This window comes from Populus nigra, chromosome 3, assembly GCF_951802175.1.
Source record: "Populus nigra chromosome 3, ddPopNigr1.1, whole genome shotgun sequence".
In the NCBI taxonomy this organism is placed as follows: domain Eukaryota; kingdom Viridiplantae; phylum Streptophyta; class Magnoliopsida; order Malpighiales; family Salicaceae; genus Populus; species Populus nigra.
In genome coordinates this window covers 25797550-25816785 of record NC_084854.1, presented here as the reverse complement: position 1 = coordinate 25816785, position 19236 = coordinate 25797550, and the positions used below count along the sequence as shown (strand labels likewise).

At 34.2% G+C, this 19236-nt stretch overlaps 4 protein-coding genes across 4 annotated transcripts; 3 read left to right on the top strand and 1 right to left on the bottom strand.

Annotated features, from left to right (window-relative positions):
* Positions 1-1488: 1488 nt before the first annotated feature.
* Positions 1489-5763, top strand: LOC133688738 (CASP-like protein 2B2). The gene is made up of 3 exons (XM_062108334.1): positions 1489-2448; positions 2555-2687; positions 5168-5763. The coding sequence occupies exons 1-3, from the start codon at positions 2225-2227 to the stop codon at positions 5417-5419; spliced, it is 609 nt and encodes a 202-aa protein (XP_061964318.1). The 5' UTR covers positions 1489-2224; the 3' UTR covers positions 5420-5763.
* Positions 5764-7296: 1533 nt separating this feature from the next.
* LOC133688070 (protein NAR1-like) lies at positions 7297-12127 on the top strand. Its single transcript, XM_062107457.1, has 11 exons — positions 7297-7580; positions 7714-7781; positions 8338-8491; positions 8587-8773; positions 9044-9170; positions 9665-9836; positions 9972-10021; positions 10126-10297; positions 10523-10649; positions 10770-10861; positions 11502-12127. Exons 1-11 carry the CDS (start codon positions 7446-7448, stop codon positions 11652-11654), a joined length of 1437 nt encoding a protein of 478 aa, XP_061963441.1. The 5' UTR covers positions 7297-7445; the 3' UTR covers positions 11655-12127.
* A 1271-nt stretch (positions 12128-13398) lies between these two features.
* LOC133688878 (uncharacterized) lies at positions 13399-15354 on the top strand. Its single transcript, XM_062108512.1, has 3 exons — positions 13399-13547; positions 14269-14425; positions 15177-15354. The coding sequence occupies exons 1-3, from the start codon at positions 13545-13547 to the stop codon at positions 15221-15223; spliced, it is 207 nt and encodes a 68-aa protein (XP_061964496.1). The 5' UTR covers positions 13399-13544; the 3' UTR covers positions 15224-15354.
* Positions 15355-16283: 929 nt separating this feature from the next.
* On the bottom strand, positions 16284-19236 carry LOC133688963 (uncharacterized). Its single transcript, XM_062108638.1, has 5 exons — positions 18548-19236; positions 18247-18465; positions 17340-17435; positions 16873-16977; positions 16284-16754 (listed from the first exon to the last, which is right to left on the bottom strand). The coding sequence occupies exons 1-5, from the start codon at positions 19073-19075 to the stop codon at positions 16527-16529; spliced, it is 1176 nt and encodes a 391-aa protein (XP_061964622.1). The 5' UTR covers positions 19076-19236; the 3' UTR covers positions 16284-16526.

Here is a 19236-nt window from a genome sequence, read left to right as displayed (position 1 = left end):
TTTAGAATGAATTCTTGTCTTTTTAAAACAAGTAGATAGAAAAATTAACAATTACTAAACGTCACCTATATAAATTGATATATTTATAATGATTTTTTCCCTGACACCCTCTTTTTATATAGATGAATTGGAATTCTAAAATTGATAATCGGAATAACAAATCTACCTCTCAGCAAGAATAGGGTTTTGTAACCTTTTTTCTTTTAATCAATGGTGCCAAGTGAAACTACATTAATTTTAATTATGTAATTGGGCTAGAAATACAAGACACAATTATAGTTTACGGTAACGATCTTCATTCTGTAGTTTCTTTCATCCCATGTAAAAATAGCAAGAAATGGCAAGAAATGACTTCTTACAAATCAAATTAAATAATGACTTTTCTCATCAATTAATATATTATAACATGGATTCTGAGCAGAAGGGTGCAGAAGAAAACTTTTACAGGAACAAATTCATTAAAAATGAAATAATAATAATAATCACATGACATAATTTAGTTATATATATATATATATATGGATGTCTCTCGGAATACTATGAATATATTCATGGCTGCATGATTATAATCTAGCAGATAGACACGCCATGAGCTTTTATCATGTACAAAAGTCCATGAACTTTCATGGAGAAGTGAGTGGGAGTTGCTGCTCTTCTTGCCACACTCAGTGGAATTAAGTAGTTGGTGTCATCCTAGAGGGTCATCCATGGCACCATTGTGATCCTTAATTAAGTAGTTGGTGTCATAGTTATCTCTAGTAATTAGTGTCCTATAAGTCTAATTAAAGAATGGACTAATTACTGTAAGAGTTAGTCACCAGATAAATGAATCCACCGTGAACTGGGTTTCGTTAATACTGAGCTTAGCCCATGTTTTACAGGGCATATTAGTCTAATTAAAGTGAGTGGGAGTTGCATAATGTCTTTATCCTTTGACGTTTAGTGAATGAAAATCATTACAATTCCATGACTTGAATTCAAGGTAGGATTTCCAAACCCATCTTCTTGTTCAAAAAAGATAAATTTCCAAATCAATCAAAAAATACATGTGAAACCAATACATACCTAAACTTGCCACCCCCACAATGGTCCACCACCAGATGAAAGATTGTCACCAGATATACCACTTTAATCATTTTGATCAGCTTTACACTCTTGAATCTTTTTTATTCAGCTTTAATCTCATTATCTTACAAATGTAAAGAACAAGAGATATAAAAAAACATACCCTTTCTATCTTTATTATTTTCTTTTCTTATTATTTCAAAACAATAATCAAATCTTTCTCGTACTTCCATTCCACCGAGTAGTATACATTTTGCTGTTTCTTGTAAATTGAGGACCAAAACAAAGAAATGGGCCATCATAAAATCCCACCATGACCTCTTCCTTCCTTCATTCAATGCTTGAATACAAAAGAAACTTAAAGATGGCATCACCGCATCACCCCTTATCTGACCCTTTTCCCTGGGGACAAGCAACTGTTGCCTCTCCCCAGAAAAAAAAAAAAAAAAGAGTCTCACATCTTACCTTCTTTTCACATTGGCCATAAATGCTGCCCTAAATGTATCCAATGCTCTTTCTACTGGTGTCTGTATGGCTCATGCATTTGACCATTTGGCATCTTCATGAACTTGCATCGCACCAAAGGGTTCATTGTCCTTTTCCCCCCTTTTCTTAACATGGGGTTGCTCGGGACAAAGTTTTTATGTATCTAAACTAATTTCTTTTCTAATCTGATTTAATTATATTTAGATGGATCTATTCAAATGTGGATATAATATGAATAACTTTTTTTTTAAATCAAACACTAAGCGGAGAACTCTCCAGTTGAAACTATAATTATTAAATATGATCTAACCAGAAGAATCAATGTAGAAAATTTATGATTCTAAACTTGACTCAAATTATATTTTAAATTGAATTAAAAAAGACATTAATTACTAAAAAATCAGTTAATTTTCAGTTAGATAGATCCTACTATTTTTAATTTCTATGGGACCCGGAAACACCTGGGGACCTTGATCACACATTTGGAAATTTGAAACAAACCCACCAATATATAAAGAAAGAAAGCATGCACAATATTGTTGTCGTGGGGATGTCTATTTAAAGTAGTTGAACTCTTCAGATGTGAGATAGTGCTTTGTGTGTTGAGTTCGAGAGACTTGGAGAGTTACTTGCGATCTCTTAGACTCCTCCTCTTCTTTTGAGAAAGAAAAAGATGAGTTATTTAGGTGTTGGTGTTAGTCCTGGAAATGTACCCGTGTATCATGGCATGAACTTGAAGGTTATTGATAGGAGAGTGAGGCTAGCAGAGTTGGTTTTGAGGTGTGTGATCTGTGCTTTAGGAGTTCTTGCTGCTGTTCTTGTTGGTACAGATACTCAAGTTAAAGAAATCTTCTCAATTCAAAAGAAAGCAAGGTTCACTGACATGAAAGCTCTTGTGTAAGATTCTGATCAACCCCTCTCAATTTCATTCAAAAATGGCTCCAAAGATTGAATCTTTCTGTTTGATGATAAGTTTACTAACTTGGGTTTTGTTTTGATGCAGCTTTTTGGTGGTGGCTAATGGGATAGCAGCAACCTACTCATTGGTTCAAGGGGTGCGCTGTGTTGTGGGCATGGTTAAAGGAAGTGTTCTGTTTAGCAAGCCCTTGGCTTGGGTTATTTTCTCTGGGGATCAGGTGTTGATTTCTTTTCTTTTTTCTTCTTTGGGCAACCATTTTTTTTTTTTGTTCACTAGTACCAGGTTTAAGGTTTATACTCACAATTAACTACTTTCTTATGGGATGTTTTTAACACTTGCCCCAGTTTCATGTTGTTTTTAGGTGAGCAAGTTGTATATTGGTGCCAACTTGACAACTAACATTAATGCCTTCATCCATATTGTGCCAATCTCTAGGCTCTTCCTGTTAATGTCAATCTGTCCCAATTACCATTTACTACTCCAGTTAGACAATCGTCTAACTAATTTTTCAAAAAAATTCAAAACTTTGCCCTAGATTGTAAATTTTGTCAAAAACAATCTTAACTATAAGAGTTAATATTGTTAAGGAAGCTGTTTGCATTTAATGTGTTGGTTAGAATTAGTGTGTGCTTATGGTGGTTGGTGTCAAGAGCAAGAAGCGCATTTAAGTTGTATATTAGTGCCAACTTGGCAACTAACATTAATGCCTTCATCCATATTGTGCCAATCTCTAGGCTCTTCCTGTTAATGTCAATCTGTCCCAATTACCATTTACTACTCCAGTTAGACAATCGTCTAACTAATTTTTCAAAAAAATTCAAAACTTTGCCCTAGATTGTAAATTTTGTCAAAAACAATCTTAACTATAAGAGTTAATATTGTTAAGGAAGCTGTTTGCATTTAATGTGTTGGTTAGAATTAGTGTGTGCTTATGGTGGTTGGTGTCAAGAGCAAGAAGCGCATTTAATTTTTGGGAAACCTGAAACCACATAAGACCCCACCAATAGATTCTTCATTCCTTGAATGACATGTCACAGAATGATTTCTTGCAATAATGGCTCCCAGTTTCCCACCTAAGTTCATTCAATACAACACCATCCTTTGTTAGGACTATCAAGTGATCGGTGGATCATATGTTTTGTTTGGGAAAGGCATTTCATAACTTGCTGCAGGAAATCATTTCTCATTTGTGATGGCTTGGTCAAGTTGGACTTGGTGTTTTTCAGGTATCACATGATTTGAACAGCTAATAAGGGTCTGATTTTAGGATTTAAATGTCATTACTAGTTCAGTAAGGTTTAGCAAATTTGTTCTTGCTTGTTTAAGGCTTTGCTTGGGAATGCGGCCAACTGTGTGGTTGGCCGCATTCCCAAATGGGTTCTAAGTGTCACATGTTTCAAACAGGTTTAAGGGTCTGATTTTAGGATTTAAATGTCAGTGTTAGTTCAGTATGGTTTAGTTAATTTACGACCAGAGCAAGACAACTGAGCCTATCAACCTTCCTTGTGAGCAAGGAGAACTGAGTACCAATTATAGTGGTGCCTTATTCTTGCTGTCACTAGCCTTCATTAATATCTGCCATCCCAATTGCTGGTGAAACTCCTTTCCATTTCTTTAATATAGGTCTTTCTATTCTATATCAACAGATGCCATGTGCAATTGTGTTTTTCAGGAGTACGCTACCTGAAAATTCGAGGTTCATGGCGTGGATAGTGTTTGTTATGCAAAGTTGGTTAGGATTAATATCTACCATGTGACATGCATTCAATAAAAAAATGGTGAAGCCAACCTATATAGAAATGGAAAGGAGAGGATTTCATAATCCATTCTCCCAAGAGCATCTGTATCTTTCAGCAGTTGGTATGCTAGGTGGTGGAAATTAAATGTTCTGGATAATTACTAGGCTTTTATCTTATGATTATTCAATGATGTAGTGTTGTTCCTTTTTGAGAATGAGAAACACTTGTGAATCTCAAACTAATGCTGGACTCCGGTAGGGCAGTTTTCCAAAACAAGATATAATAAAATAATTTTGTTTTGAAGTAGGCAATGACCCTTAAATATTGGAGTAGGAGCTTGAGTACTCCAGAATTCCTGGGTTGACACTGCCATCTTGAAAGTGATCCTAGAAGTAGTATTGATAAGCTACTGGGAAACTTACGTATTGATTAGAATACAATGGGTTTGTCCGGCAGTAAACTGGGCACTCACAGAGAAAGTGGCATTTATGCTTAACCCTAACTCTTGGTGATGATATTTCATGGGGTTTCCACGTGCCTGGAGCCATCAGGATAGGACCAGACTAAGCATATGAATTAGTCATCTCAGAGATACTCTGGTTATATGTGGTTCCATGGAAGAACTTATAACAAAGACATTAATTTCATTATGAATGATGAATATGTTCTGGAATTAGTGAAACATTTTTGGCATTGAAGAAGTAATAACCTCTGAAAAATATTTAGATGAAATTGCTTCGATGAATTTAAAGAAATTGGAGTGCTTGTTAAGGAGGAATTGATTTTTCTTATGAAGCTCTTTAAAATATAAGAGTAGAGAAAGAAATCAATAAATTTTCAGAATGAGTCTATTTTCGTTTGTGTTTGACGGTGTACTTGTTGCTATCCATGGAAAACTATGAGATCAGAACATGTTTATGTAATCACCTAATGTTTCCACACCAACTTGTTTGTGCAGATGATGGCATACCTAACTTTGTCTGCAGTGGCAGCTGCTGTGCAATCGGCATCATTTGCGAAGTTGGGACAGCCTGATCTCCAATGGATGAAGATATGCAACATGTACGGAAAGTTCTGTAACCAAGTTGGTGAGGGGATAGCAAGCGCGCTGTTGGTCAGTGTTAGCATGGTTGTCTTGTCTTGTATCTCTTCTTTCAGTCTCTTCCGCTTGTACGGTGGCAACAAGGGCAAGGACGGTGCAAGGTGGTAGGTTCTCAGAACTACCGTTTCTGGTCATTGCACCACCCTGCTCTACCATATATATGTGATTCGGAATGTCCTGTAATATGGTGGCCTTTTCTTAGATATGAAGAGATGCAAAGTAAACTAGTGTATGCTCTGTGACCTCAATGCTCACAAATAAATCAACGTTGCGTTCTGTGGATACATCTATAGTTTGTTTCTTTAGCATGCTTCCTCTATCAACTCACTATGACTCAGAGTGCTGGATTTTGATTAGGAATTAGGATTGTTCATTCTGCTTGTCATAGTTTACCTTTCTTGTATTTTTCGCATCTATATATGAATGTCAAATTAATATCTGCACTCTTTTAATCTTAATTACCAGCAAGATGGTTCCCTCCTATGCAGATCTTGTCGTCATACACCTGGTTAATCCATTACATCCTCAGATTTTCGGCTGTTCTTAGATCCTAGACTGCCCATGATTTACCAGTCACTTCCCAATGTATCCAAACTAGGCTCCTTCTTTAGTATTTATTTTTTTTATAAAAAAATAAATATCACGGGACTGAGAATGAAATCTCTCTAGCCGGGGACAAGGAAGGGTTCGCTTTGAATATGGAAGAAAAGCATGCCGGCAATAGCAAGAGAAGGATCATTCCTGGTCAAGCATGGTGAAGAAACTTCGAAATTTTAGAATCTCATTCCGAGTACATTTTCCTAACATGCATATGCATCTATTATCTACATCACACAAGTTTAACCTATTTGGGGTGTGGTTTGACATTGTTTTCTATGGAGTGGTAATACTTATCTGATGGGTTGATTCAATCTAAATCTAATTTAAATTGAATTTGTAGTTAACTCAGATAAGATATTGATCAGATAAAACTCATAATCAATTTGATTTTTAATGATTTAATTGATTTAACAAAATTTTATTAGATCATCTAATTAAATTAATATGTTTATCAATTAATTAAGTTGTTCTATAATGCTTTATTTGGAGAAAGAAGGATTAGCAAAAAAGAGCAAACTTACCTCATCCCTCCATATTGTACATGCTAGAAAAGAGGTAGCTCTAGTGGTTACCACAGGAAAGTATTATAAAATATTTATGGTATTACCTAAAAGCTATATAAAACAGAATTTAACTCATCTTAGAATGAAAAAAAAAAAAAAAAACCCCTAAATAATTGGCCAAATCATAATTTGAGATGGCAACTTTCTTATGCTCTTCAATTTGACCCCGCCCTATTATTGGAATTTTACCAGACATCACTAGAGTGGATTATTTTCACAACTTAGTCCAAAAAAATCAAATTCTATGCAATTTGACCCCCATTATTGAAACTTCACCAAACATCACTAGAGTATAAAGAAATCAAGTTGTACGCAAAAGTAGTCCAAAAAGAAATAGTGAGCTTTTTTATATAATATGTTCTAATCAGAGAATTTTTAAATAATATATTTATTAGATTTTGACTTAAATTTAAATAATCTTGATTAACTAATGAATTTTCAGGGTCTAAATAATATTAATTTATAAAGATTTAATGGCATGTATAATTATAAAATATGATACTTACATGTTCAATCTATCAATGTAGCTATTTAAATAATTAAAAAAACTAAAATTATATTCATTTTCAACTTTAAGAAGCAAGAATTTATTCTTCAAATCGGCAATGCACATGGATTCTCCTCTTTGGTACATGCTAGAAGTAGAATCTTAACAAAAAATAATAATTAAAAAAGGAATATTCTATGGCATGTGGTCGGCACGTGCCATAAAGACAAATATTCAACAACCCTTAACACGTAGGATCGTTTACTTTCGTTTTCCACATAACCATCACATCCTATTCGCTAACCAACCTCCAAACGCTATACCCGCCCACATTATAATACTTCTCTTCCGTAAGAACTCAAATAACAGTCATCATCACCGCCATGTATATATATCTCTCTGAAAAACCCTAATTGGAATCTCTCTGTGTTTGATATTCGATTTCTCTCTTTGGGTTATCGAAAACTCTAACTGAGTAAACGACATGTCGGAGAAATTCTCACCGACGTTGAGAATTGGAGATCTGAGTGACTTTATCGCTCCTTCTCAGGCTTGTGTTGTTTCTTTGAAAGGTCTCAAAACGACAACACCTAACACCAGAAAACGCGACAAACCTGAGGTATTTCTGCAAGTTCTGGAGTTTATTTTTAGCAGATTAGTGTTAATTGAGCTTAAAGTTTTCAACCTTGTGAAAATTTTTGCATTTTTGAGTGAAAATATTGATTTTTGTTTTCTGTGTTTTTGTTTTGAAGGTTGCTATTGCTAATAGAGAGCAGAATGACCCTGTTAAAATTTCTCTTAAGGACTGTTTGGCTTGCAGGTAATATCTTGTTGTTGATTTTGTTAAGAACAGTAAATTAGAGACTTGTAGTTGTTGTTGAAGGCAGAATGAAGTATGGATTTTGTTGAATTTTGGAAATTTTGGGATTCCAATGAAGGTAAATGAAATATGGGATTAATGGGAGTGTGGAAGTTTTATGATATTTAGTGTTTAAAATGTATTTTATTTGTAATTTGGTTGGTTAAGTTGAGGTCTAGGTAATTATGATTAAAGTCAGAGGTGCTCAGTACTAATGAAGGAGATGTGGAAATTTTGTTACTGATGAAGGCAGAAGAATATGGGATGAATGAGGTTTTGAAAATTTTAAGTAATGTAGGGTTTAATGGATTTTATTTTTATTTTTAGTTGGTGATAAGTAGTGGTTAAATATTTATGATATGGAGATGTTTAGTTATTGATCAAGGTTATTTGTGAAATTAACGGGAATTGTGGAAATCTTGTGATGCTTAGTGTTGACATGTATATTGTTATTGTCAAAATACTGGTTGAGTAGAGGTTTAGGATTTATGTTTTTTTTTTTCTTGTGATGATGCAGCGGGTGTATAACATCAGCAGAGACAGTTATGCTTGAGAAGCAAAGTTTGGATGAGTTCTTATCCAATATTGACAAAGGAAAAGCTATCATTGTTTCTCTGTCTCCACAATCAAGAGCTTCTCTCGCTGTTTATTTTGGCATCTCTCCACTTCAGGTGGTCACGGGGCTGTATTTTGATAGGATATGAGATAACATAGTGTTTCTTTTCTGCAAAATTCTAATGACTCAAGATGTTTTTCGAGTTTGCAGGTTTTTAAGAAACTCACAACGTTTTTTAAGTCATTGGGAGTGAAGGCTGTATTTGATACAAGTTGCAGCAGGGACTTAACACTTGTAGAGACTTGTAATGAGTTTCTTTGTCGTTACAAACAGAGCCAGTTGAACATTGATGAAAAATCTAATCCATCTTTGCCTATGCTTTCTTCAGCATGTCCAGGTTAATTTCTTAGCCTATTATAATTCAGAAAATAAATAGCATCTCCTGTACTTTACCCTAGAAAAGAAAAAGGAAAGAAGAATAGGAAGAGAATAAAAAACTGAAACACCCTGCCAACATACAAAATCATGATTAAAATTTAGAATGCTTCCAATAGCATAATCTGTGATGGAATGTGGCTATGTACGGGTCTGTGGAATGTGGGGCCATGTGGGAGGAAGGGTTCTCTGATTTAAATTTGTTTTACCTATATCTTCTCTGTAATTGCAGGTTGGATATGCTATGCTGAAAAGCAACTAGGATCCTACATTCTGCCTTATGTATCTTCTGTGAAGAGCCCACAACAAACAATTGGAGCTACCATTAAGCATCACATTTGCCAAAAAATGGGCCTCAGGTAACCATTCATGTTAGTGCTTTCCTATTCTTGCTTTAAGCTTTATTTTGTGAAGCAGGTTTTGTTGGGAGTTACAGGTCTGTAAGAAATTGTACCTTCTAAACATTAACATTGGAATAACCTACTTTATTTTGCGAGGAAACCTATATCTTCAAATGCCCTATAATGGCTAATCTCTGTATTTAAGATCAGGAGTCATTATATACCATTGGTTATGCATTCTTGGTCTTCTTTGTGCTTACAAGGGGACCAATCCCCTTCACTCCTCTTTAGTCAACCCCTACCCCGTTTCTGTGCTACTAAATAAATTAATGAAGACGATGCAAAAATAGATTAAAAGAACTTTAACTGCATCTGAACCCCCCCAACCACTCTAACCTTGTAGTCTGTCTTTTTTTTAAAAAAAAGAGTTAGGAATATTGAAGAAAAATTGAGTCACCTTACTGATTTCATTTGTGCTTGAATTATGTAAATGGTAAAAACTTGTTTGATAGGCCAGATGAGGTTTATCATGTGACTGTGATGCCTTGTTATGATAAGAAGCTTGAGGCAGCAAGGGGTGACTTTGTTTTTGAAGTGGAACAAGAAGATGCAAACAAGAATAGTCTAAGGATTACAGAGGTTGATTCAGTTTTGACAACTGGAGAAGTCTTAGATTTGATAAAGGTGAAATTGAGATTTCCAATTTTGGTAGTTTATGTGAGCTTTCTTGTTCAGTTCTGCTTTTTTTCTTCCTGACCCAAGCTCTGAGAGGTGACTGATGTGTATTTGTTCCTTCTGTTTGTTGGGGTCAAATTGCAGTTAAAAGCAGTGGATATTGAAACCTTAGATGACTCACCTCTAGATAAAATGTAAGAGTTCTCAATTGTCCTATGAACCACAATCATCTTTCTGAGGTTCCATCCCCATGTGGTTGAGGTGCTGATGTAAAAATAATGTGTTGACCGTTCTACAGGTTGACAAATGTTAGTGAAGAAGGATATCTCTATGGAGTACCTGGAAGTTCTGGTGGTTATGCTGAAACAGTGCTTCGGTATGCTGCTAGAATGGTATTTGGAAGAGAAATTGAAGGGCCTGTGGCCTTCAGAAGTCTTAGAAACAAGGATTTCTGTGAAGTTACTTTGGAAGTAAGTTATGCATTCTCCTATCTGGTACATTTCTTCTATAATTTTTAATACAGTTTCTTGATGCATCATGGATCAGTGATAATCATCACAATTAAAAAAATACTTACTTTTCTGTGTCATGTTTACCTTAGTTCCATAACTTAAGCCTTAATTACACTTGATAATTCTATGTACATACTTTAACATTTGGTTATTGCTTCTGATGTGATATTCTCATTAATGTAGGTGGATGGAAAAGTTGTGCTGAAATTTGCCCTGTGTTACGGCTTTCAAAACCTACAAAATATTGTAAGAAAAGTCAAAATGGGAAGATGTGATTATCATTTTGTGGAGATTATGGCATGCCCATCAGGTTTCTTTTTTTCCCTTTCTATCCTCACTTGATTGGGGCTTTCAGTTTAATCTAATTGGTATTCAGTTTTCACTTGAAATTTGACACATTCTTTACTCACTAAGCTTTATGATTGAACAGGTTGCCTGAATGGTGGTGGTCAAATCAAGCCAAAGCCTCAACAATCTCCAAGGGAGCTGCTTCAGTCGCTAGAAACTATTTATATGGAAAATGTGAGTTTCACTAACATTGCAGATATTTTTGTAGGGCTATGCATACTGTGATTGGTTTGATGCCTTCTTCTTCTTCTTCTTCTTCTTCTTCTTTTAAATCTAGAGCTCATGTTTAATTGTTTTGCTCTAAGTATAATCAAACACATTACCATTTGCAACTTTCAGCTTAATGCTTATGGCTCTCGACCATATGTATCTGTGCTTATGAGGTACTCTTACCATAAAAGCTGTTCTCAAAAGGAAGATATCAAACCTGATCTATTCAGGGATTTGAATTCTGCTACCCAATGGCTGAGCCACTTCTAAAGCTCGACTGTTTTGGTCTGTGTCTTAGATTATTTATTGTCATGCAAGATCTCCTTGAGATTGCTGAACATAGTAGATTACCAAAGTGACATAAAAATCTGATGGTCTGAAAGTAAATTACATTAGGTGTGCAGTTGTTGTTTTGATGGATGAGACAAATCGTCTCGAATACACTCAAGCTGTGGCGGTTGCCTTTTCCCCTCTCCAGCCCCCCTGAAAAGGGTTACTTGAACGGGGATTATTTCATGCACATGCTTTGCCTGTTCTGTCTTTGTGTACAACGCTTGTTTTAATCTTTCCATAATTTAACAATTTTTTTTTTCTGGACATGTAGATTTTGGTAAAAGATCCTTTTGAGAATCCTCTTGTTAAATCCTTATACGATGAGTGGCTTGACCAACCTGGTTCGGAGAAAGCTAAAAGGCACATGCATACAGAATATCACCCTGTGGTAAAAAGCGTAACTGCTCAATTGCATAACTGGTAACCACTTTCCAGTTCCTCTCCATTCTACAAATAAGTTGCAATTTCACGAGGTTACCATCCTTGGTCTCGGTTCTCCCAGGCATGGGCCTGGTCTCGTTTACAACACCAACCACTGCTGGCTGAATATTTGTTCTCGGGATATCCTTTTGCAAAACACAGTTCAATTTTGATAGAGTAAACAGATTTGTTATTCGTACCCTTCTTACTCATGTATATGTTCTATCCTAGAAAGCCCTTTAGATAGATAAAAGAATCGATTTCATGCTTTTGTAATCTGTTTCCCTTTGTCATCTGGGTCCAAATATTGTTCTCTTCAGTTCATGTACATATCTTCGTTGAATAATGTTCTCATTTTTGTATAATTCAACAGGTTTGGGGAATTATGATCCCCTCCTTCGAAAACAAAAATAATTTCTTCTGTATCAGCAACAAATACAAGATTGAGGAATCAAAGCAAATTGTGTTTACTTGCCATTCTCTGTTATGCGGATGCTGATGGGCTACAAGTTCATTTGAGCGTTTCGTTTCTTTTATCTACCTTCAGCTTGAGTTTCTGAATCTGGAAGTCCTTTTACTAGTCTTTTTTCTTCCTTTTTTATTATTTAGACTAATAGACAACTTCTAACAATGACATTTTCAAGTAGAAAAACATTGCCTGTTTTCATAATTGATAGTTCCGATCTGAAAAGAGCTAGGTTAATTTGTGAGTTATCAAGCCAACTTGAGTTTTGGGTTTTTTTTTACAAGATTTATCTATGCTAGGTTTGGTCATATTAACTAAATTTTAGGTTTAACTAAATTTTAGGTTTTTTTTATAGTTTGTTTGATTTTTTATAATAATTATTTTTCAAAATATTTTTATTTGGAAATGCAATGAAATAATATTTTTTTATATTTTAAAATTTATTTTGAACATCAGCACATTAAAACGATATAAAAATATTAAAAAATAATAATTTTTTTTAAAAAAATACTTTTAAAATATAAAAATAAAGAATATTTTTTTACAAGATTTTGATTATGTGAGATTTGGTCATGGTAGGTGGTTTGTATTTATGTTACTTTAACAGCAAATTTAACATGAGTCGAGTACTAAATTTTTCAAGCCAACCCATCAAATAAGGAAGCAGGGTTTAATAATTATGTTTATATGATAGAAAGGTGACTTGGACATTAAAATTATTATAAATGTGAGTGGTTGCAAATCAACTAAGATTAACACTAACAAAATTAAAAAATAAATATTGAAGAGTTTTTTCTATAAACAAATGAGCTGAATTTTTTAGTTATATTAAAAGAATAGCTGACATATAGTATTTAGATTATTTTGATTTACCATGAGACACCTACTGACCAACAATTATTTCACCGTAAATTAGAACATAAATATTTATTAGTCACCAAAGAGTATAATATTATGATTGTAATTACTTTTTATAATATTAGGACTAATTATGAATTCATGCTAAAAATTATTTAATAAAATATCAATCATGTTTTGTTTTTAAAAAAAATACAGGAATGGAAAGATATTTAGATAAGACATGATTAATGTAGTCAAACCAGACCAAGTCAACCGCAAACTCCTTTCCAAATATACGAGGATCAAGTCATTGTAATGAAGGGAATATATTTTTTTTTTCATGAAATATTGGCAAGTTAATATTTCATTTCCAATTTTAGAAACAGAATTTCCAGAAAAAAGTAAGGAAAAATCAACATTTCCATTTATGTCCCCTCTTACCAATCCAACCAGCTGGAGTCAAAGTCAAATACTGCTTATAAGAAACAGACAGCTGTTCGGTGCCACGTCTCACCTCTAAAATCAACCACCATCTACTCCTTGTTAGAAAAGAGGAACCCCTGCATCTCACACAGAGAGACCAAAACGATGGTAATGAAATCTCTTTTCTTTTGTTTGTTTTTCTGTTGTGCTTTATGAAGATAAATGTTTGTGGGGTTTTTCTGTTTTGGTTTTTTCATTGAACAATTATCGGTTTTTTTTTAGTTTTATTTTATTTTATTGTTGTTTGCTCTAAATTGTACAAGTCTTAAATTTGAATCCATGATCTTGTTGCGTGTTCTTGGTTTGATCATCTCTTGCATGTTTTTGATGGATCAGTTGTTCTGTCTCAGTTTAATTAATACATTGGGTCTAAAAGAATGTGAAAGGAGGCTCCTTTTGTTGAATCTTGAATAAAGGGTTTGGTTTTAGTGGATCTTTTTGCTAAAACTGATCAAGTTTTTATTTAACATGTTTTCTCTTTAATAAAATTTTCTGCTTGTTAAATAGGAAAATGAAAGTTTCAAATTGGAGAAAAGAAATAAAATAAAAGGCATGTAAAGGAAAAATTAGAAATGGATATTGCTCATATCAGTTGTGTCACAGAATGGTTTGATTTTAGTTTCACCATTTCACTGAAGAAGCTTGTGATAGCACTATAGCAGCAAAAAAATTCATCTCTTATTGTGATTTTGGAGTAGTTTTGCAGTTTTGTTTGTCGTGGTTTGAAGGTTGATATGATGTCAAGCTTTGTTAGTCTAGCATTTATGTTCTTTTCCTGGTTAGATAGGATATATAGAAACTTGTTTTGATTATCATTTGGATTTGACAGACAACTTCCAAGCGCCTTTCGGAGAGGAAAGTGGCAAAGTTTCACAAGAATATCACTAAGAGAGGATCTGTTCCTGAAACTTCGACAAAGAAAGGATATGACTACCCAGTTGGGCCAATACTACTTGGATTCTTTGTCTTTGTGGTAATTGGATCATGTATGTTCTTTCTACCATGTTGAACTCTTTAAATTCTGTCCATCTTATTGTTTCTTGCGTTATTTTTATGAATTTGCTACTTGGATCTTCCATCCGTGAAAGTCATGGGTTTGTGGAATCGATTTATCATTATCTATTGTGAAATTTTTACCAGTCAATTTTTGGAGGTGCTTTTTGTTGTGGGTTTATTGTGAGCAATTGTTGGCTTGGTATCAAAAGAACTTTGATGTATAGCTAATGATATGTGTCATCTTCAGAAAGTTTATTGGTCACTGCTGAAGTATATGTGTCATCTTCAGCAAGTTTATTGGTCACTGCTGAAGTGAGAGGTGGAGAGATATTGTGGGTGATTTGAGTCTTTCCTCCCCCTTTCCCTCTAAACTTTTACACTATTGATATATTTATATGAATGTCTCACTTTGATTTGTGCCATTTAGTTTCTGGAGTTTGTTTTCAGCAGCATCGAATGAAAGTTATCTTTGTAAACTTTGTTTAAACCTCCATCTAGTTGATGATCAATTTTGAGATTACACTCCCAAATGGACCCAAAGGCAACTCCTTGTTTAAAGTACTGAAATGTTAAGGTGAACAAATTGTTTGAAAGAAATGTTTATCTTAGATAGCTGTTAAAAATAATACCACCTCGGTGTCTTGCTGTTTCAGAACTGTGTTTTATAGTGCAGTAATTATAACTTGTGTTTGATGTTATGCATTCACCGCTGAATTTCTTGTTACTCCTTTTGCGTGGCAGCTCTTTTTCAGATAATCAGGACAGCATCTAGTGGTGGGATGGCCTAAGGTACTGGAGTTATGTTTATGATGGAAATCTGCAGCATTGTAATGAGCTAGGGCTTTACTATCAAAATGTAAAGTTAGAACACGTGTGAAAGTTCTAATGCAAAATGATGAATAAATTGTGTTCTCTACCACCAGTTTTGTACAGTGTTCCGTTTTCCAAGTTTTCGAAAGCTTCTTCTGCATAATAGTGTACTGGCTTTCTAGAAACCCCCAAGAACATCCTGATGGTTAGGTGGCACTGTGGTTTTCTTAAAAAATAATTTTTTTCTTGTTTTAAATTAATATTTTTTGTGTTTTTTTATTGTTTTGATGTGTTGGTATCAAAAATAATTTTTTTAAAAAAATTATTTTGATATATTTTCAAGTAAAAAGTATTTTGAAAAGCAAGTGCTATTACCATGCTAAACATTGCTTTAGTTGACGGTGGTTTATAAATTTAAATATTTTTAATGATAAAAATTATTTTTCAATAAAAAATTGAAAAATAGGTTCTTTAGTTGAGAATGAGAATAATTTTTTCCATCAAAAAATAAAAATACTTTATTATTATAATTTAAAAAAAAAATTATAATTTATAATAGTAATCTTAATATTTTGTATGTATGATAATCTAGTTATAGAATATTAATTTTATTTATTCAAATTAAGAAATATCATAAAAGGTTGAATTATTAACTAAAGAAATTATATTAAATTTATAATAAAAATTAATTTTATAATACTAATTAAAATATAAAAAATACTTGTATATAGAAGAAATTATAGTCTTCATGATTTTTTTTATTTGAAAAACTGATAAAGGAAAATTATAGAAACTATAAAATATGTTTTTCAAACTTCATCTTAATTTAAAAAACTGAAAAACCAGCTTTCAATTTTGAGAAATAATACATTTAAAAAAATAATTCGAGCTGTCTTTTTTCTTACTCTAGTTTTACTATATTTCCGAACAATCCCATATCTTTTCCTAAATTTCTCCATTAAAGCGCCAAACACCAAAATCTTGGTAATAATGAAGAAAATAGCTTGCACCATCAAAATACTCTCTTGGAAGCTCATATTTGAAACAAATAGCACTTGATTAATACTGTAGCACAACCGTGCAGCATTTCTTATAACATGTTTTGTACTCACACATGGCTTTCCATCCTTTATTCAAGTGCTTAGACGGTACCATTTACATCTAGGAGACATTACAGCAATGTCCACAGTACAACTATAATCCATAATCAGCATAAAAAGTACAAAAGAGCATCGATTGATGACAGACATGCTTCGTGAGAGCAGAATCACCACCAAGATGCTAGAAATGTCTTTGCTGCTGCATTTGCTTTCTGTATGCTCCTTTGCTTTCATCTGACCTGCGAGTTGCCCGGGTCATTGTGCTTCCTGTGTTGGAATTCTGGTAACAGTCTGAACTTTTGGATAACTTCCTGACACGAGAGCTGAAGCTAAGTTCATTGCTCATTTGTGTATTGCTCCCGGATAAGCTCCCATCAAGCGAAGACTCGTAGCCCATTGCCTCGAATTCCTACCAAAAATGTCCATTCTGTCAGTATTATCCTTGAAAGGTTGCAAAGAGTGCATGTCATAGGACAAGCATTTTGGGTTGGATATTGTCAAAACTCAATGGAGCGTTATCTGCTGACCTTGGACTTTTTCTTGGCGCAATAGGGCGTTAAACATGGATTAAAATCCTTAAGAAACGTGTCATCTGGACTACCCGGGGTTGCACCGTCGCAAGAGCTAAACTCCTGAATTGTTATAGACAGATTGTCACGGAAGAAGAGGTAAAGGAAAGAAAATTTGACTCGACAAGCTTATAAAGTTAGTACAGCAGAACTTAGAAGATCATGGCACTTTAGTACACAACATTTCATTGCTTAAGCCACAAGGAAACTTCAACAATTATTAAATGATGGCCTATAAAAACAATCATCAAATTCATTCTCAGAAAAGTAAATAGATAAAGGGAACTGTGACTCTTTCCTAGGAGCTGAACAGTGACCTTTCTTAATACAGAGCACACAGGAGAATTCTGACAAAAACAGTAACTTATTTGTTGTTCAACTGTCAACTATAGCGCAAAATGTGGGTAGGAAAATGGCATGCTTACTAAGGAATTTGCAGTTTCTTCATGATCATACGTTGGTGTCCCTGGTGAGCTGCCATGATATTGGATATGTGCCCTTGCATATTTATCTGCCTTCACCTTCTCAAGAAGAAAAATATAATAAACAACTGTACACCCCAAATACTATCATAAAGCCATCCTTGTTTGAATTTTGAAGATTTTATCGACACAAATGTGGTAGATAACTGGGGAATTCAACCCCACACGCTTATACCAACTTAAACAAACTTTAAACAAAAATGCAGTCTTCTCAATAAACAAGCTGCCTGAAATACCAACAAATTGCAAAGAAACACAATAATGCAAATAACGTCCAACATGTAAAATGATCTATAATTTCATTATATATGACATCAAAAGATATGCTTGAGAACCAACGTTCAACAAGTCAACTTGGTAACTCACCAACCCCGAGGAATGGCCCTGGCTAGTCAAGTGAAAAAACCTTCTTTTTTTTTTACCAAAACAGACTTTTTTTATATATAAAAAAAAAAATCAATGCTCAAGTTGATGGGTCTACCCCTGACTTGACCTGGGGTTTCAAGCCTTAGGTCCAGATCTGGATCGGGTATTATAACTATACTTGATATAGTTCAATAACAAACCTTATAATTTGAACAACATTGATTTTAATAATCTGAAGATAATCTGATTTTACACTAAAACTGAAGATACTAATTAAGATGGAAAATTACATACAGCTAGCATAATAATCACTGGAGAACCTTAATGCCCCTTCATGCAACCAAATCTTTCATTGGTATCTTCAAGGACTCTCCCATAGACTAGAAAGCAAGGAACTTATACATGCACAATCTTTAGATTTCATTCCAGCCACATTTAAATCCACTCAAAAATCCAAAAAATTGATAATTTTTCAGGTTAATACCTCAGCAAGATCCTCTGCAAGGCATTGCAATTGTCCTGTAAGGGAAGTGACCTGCATCTGAAGAGTTGGAATGAGTTGTTTGGCTTGCTTCAATTCTGATCCTCGCTGCTTCAATAACTCTTGAAGCTGAGAATTCATTGCGTCAGGAAAAAGTAATGAACTTTTTAATGACCTAACCTCTTCTCTTTGCTTCAAGCACAAATCTTTCAACTTCTCAACCTACACAAACAAAAAAAACCCAGCAATAAGCTCAAAAACCAAAACCCAAAGAGGAAAAACAATCAACAAAATCACTACTTACTTCTCTATTCTTATCTTCAAGCATCAACTTAAGCTTATCAATCTCCAATTCTTGTTCTTTATTAGCACTCAAAAGCTCTCTCTCACTCTTCAAAACCATAGCTAAAGTCCTTGTATTACTATTCACTTTCACCTCTGTCAACGCCTTCACTTCCTTTTTCTCCTTCTTATTTTCTGTTCCAAATAACTTCTTCTGCAACCCCATAAAACCAGTTCCTTTCCTCGCAGTCTTTTTCAAGTCCTCAGCTATTAGATCCGATGGAATCACCAACCCCACAGCCTTACTCGATGACCCTTTACTCGACGCAGAAGATACTGATTTCTTCTCCATGAATTTCTTCACCATTTTGCTTAAATTGTGATCATTTCCATTGTTTTTTACCTTGATTTTTGACAAATCTGCTGGTTTGGACTTGACAATTGCGCGTGAAGTTGAGTGTTTGTAGCTTAGCTCAGCGGATGAAGATGGGTCTGAGAAGTATGAGGTGGTTGAGGACCTTGAATCGTAGGAATTGTAGCGAGAAGCCATTAAAGATTGAATCTTTAGGAAAGAGAGAGAAGAAGGAGAAGAACAGAGAAGATTAAAAAAAAAAAGTTGGGGTTTTTGCTGTGTTCGAGGTTTTGAAAGATTAAGGACAGATGGCAAAGTGGGAGTGAATGATTGAGAGGCGCTGTTTGAATTCAAATTTT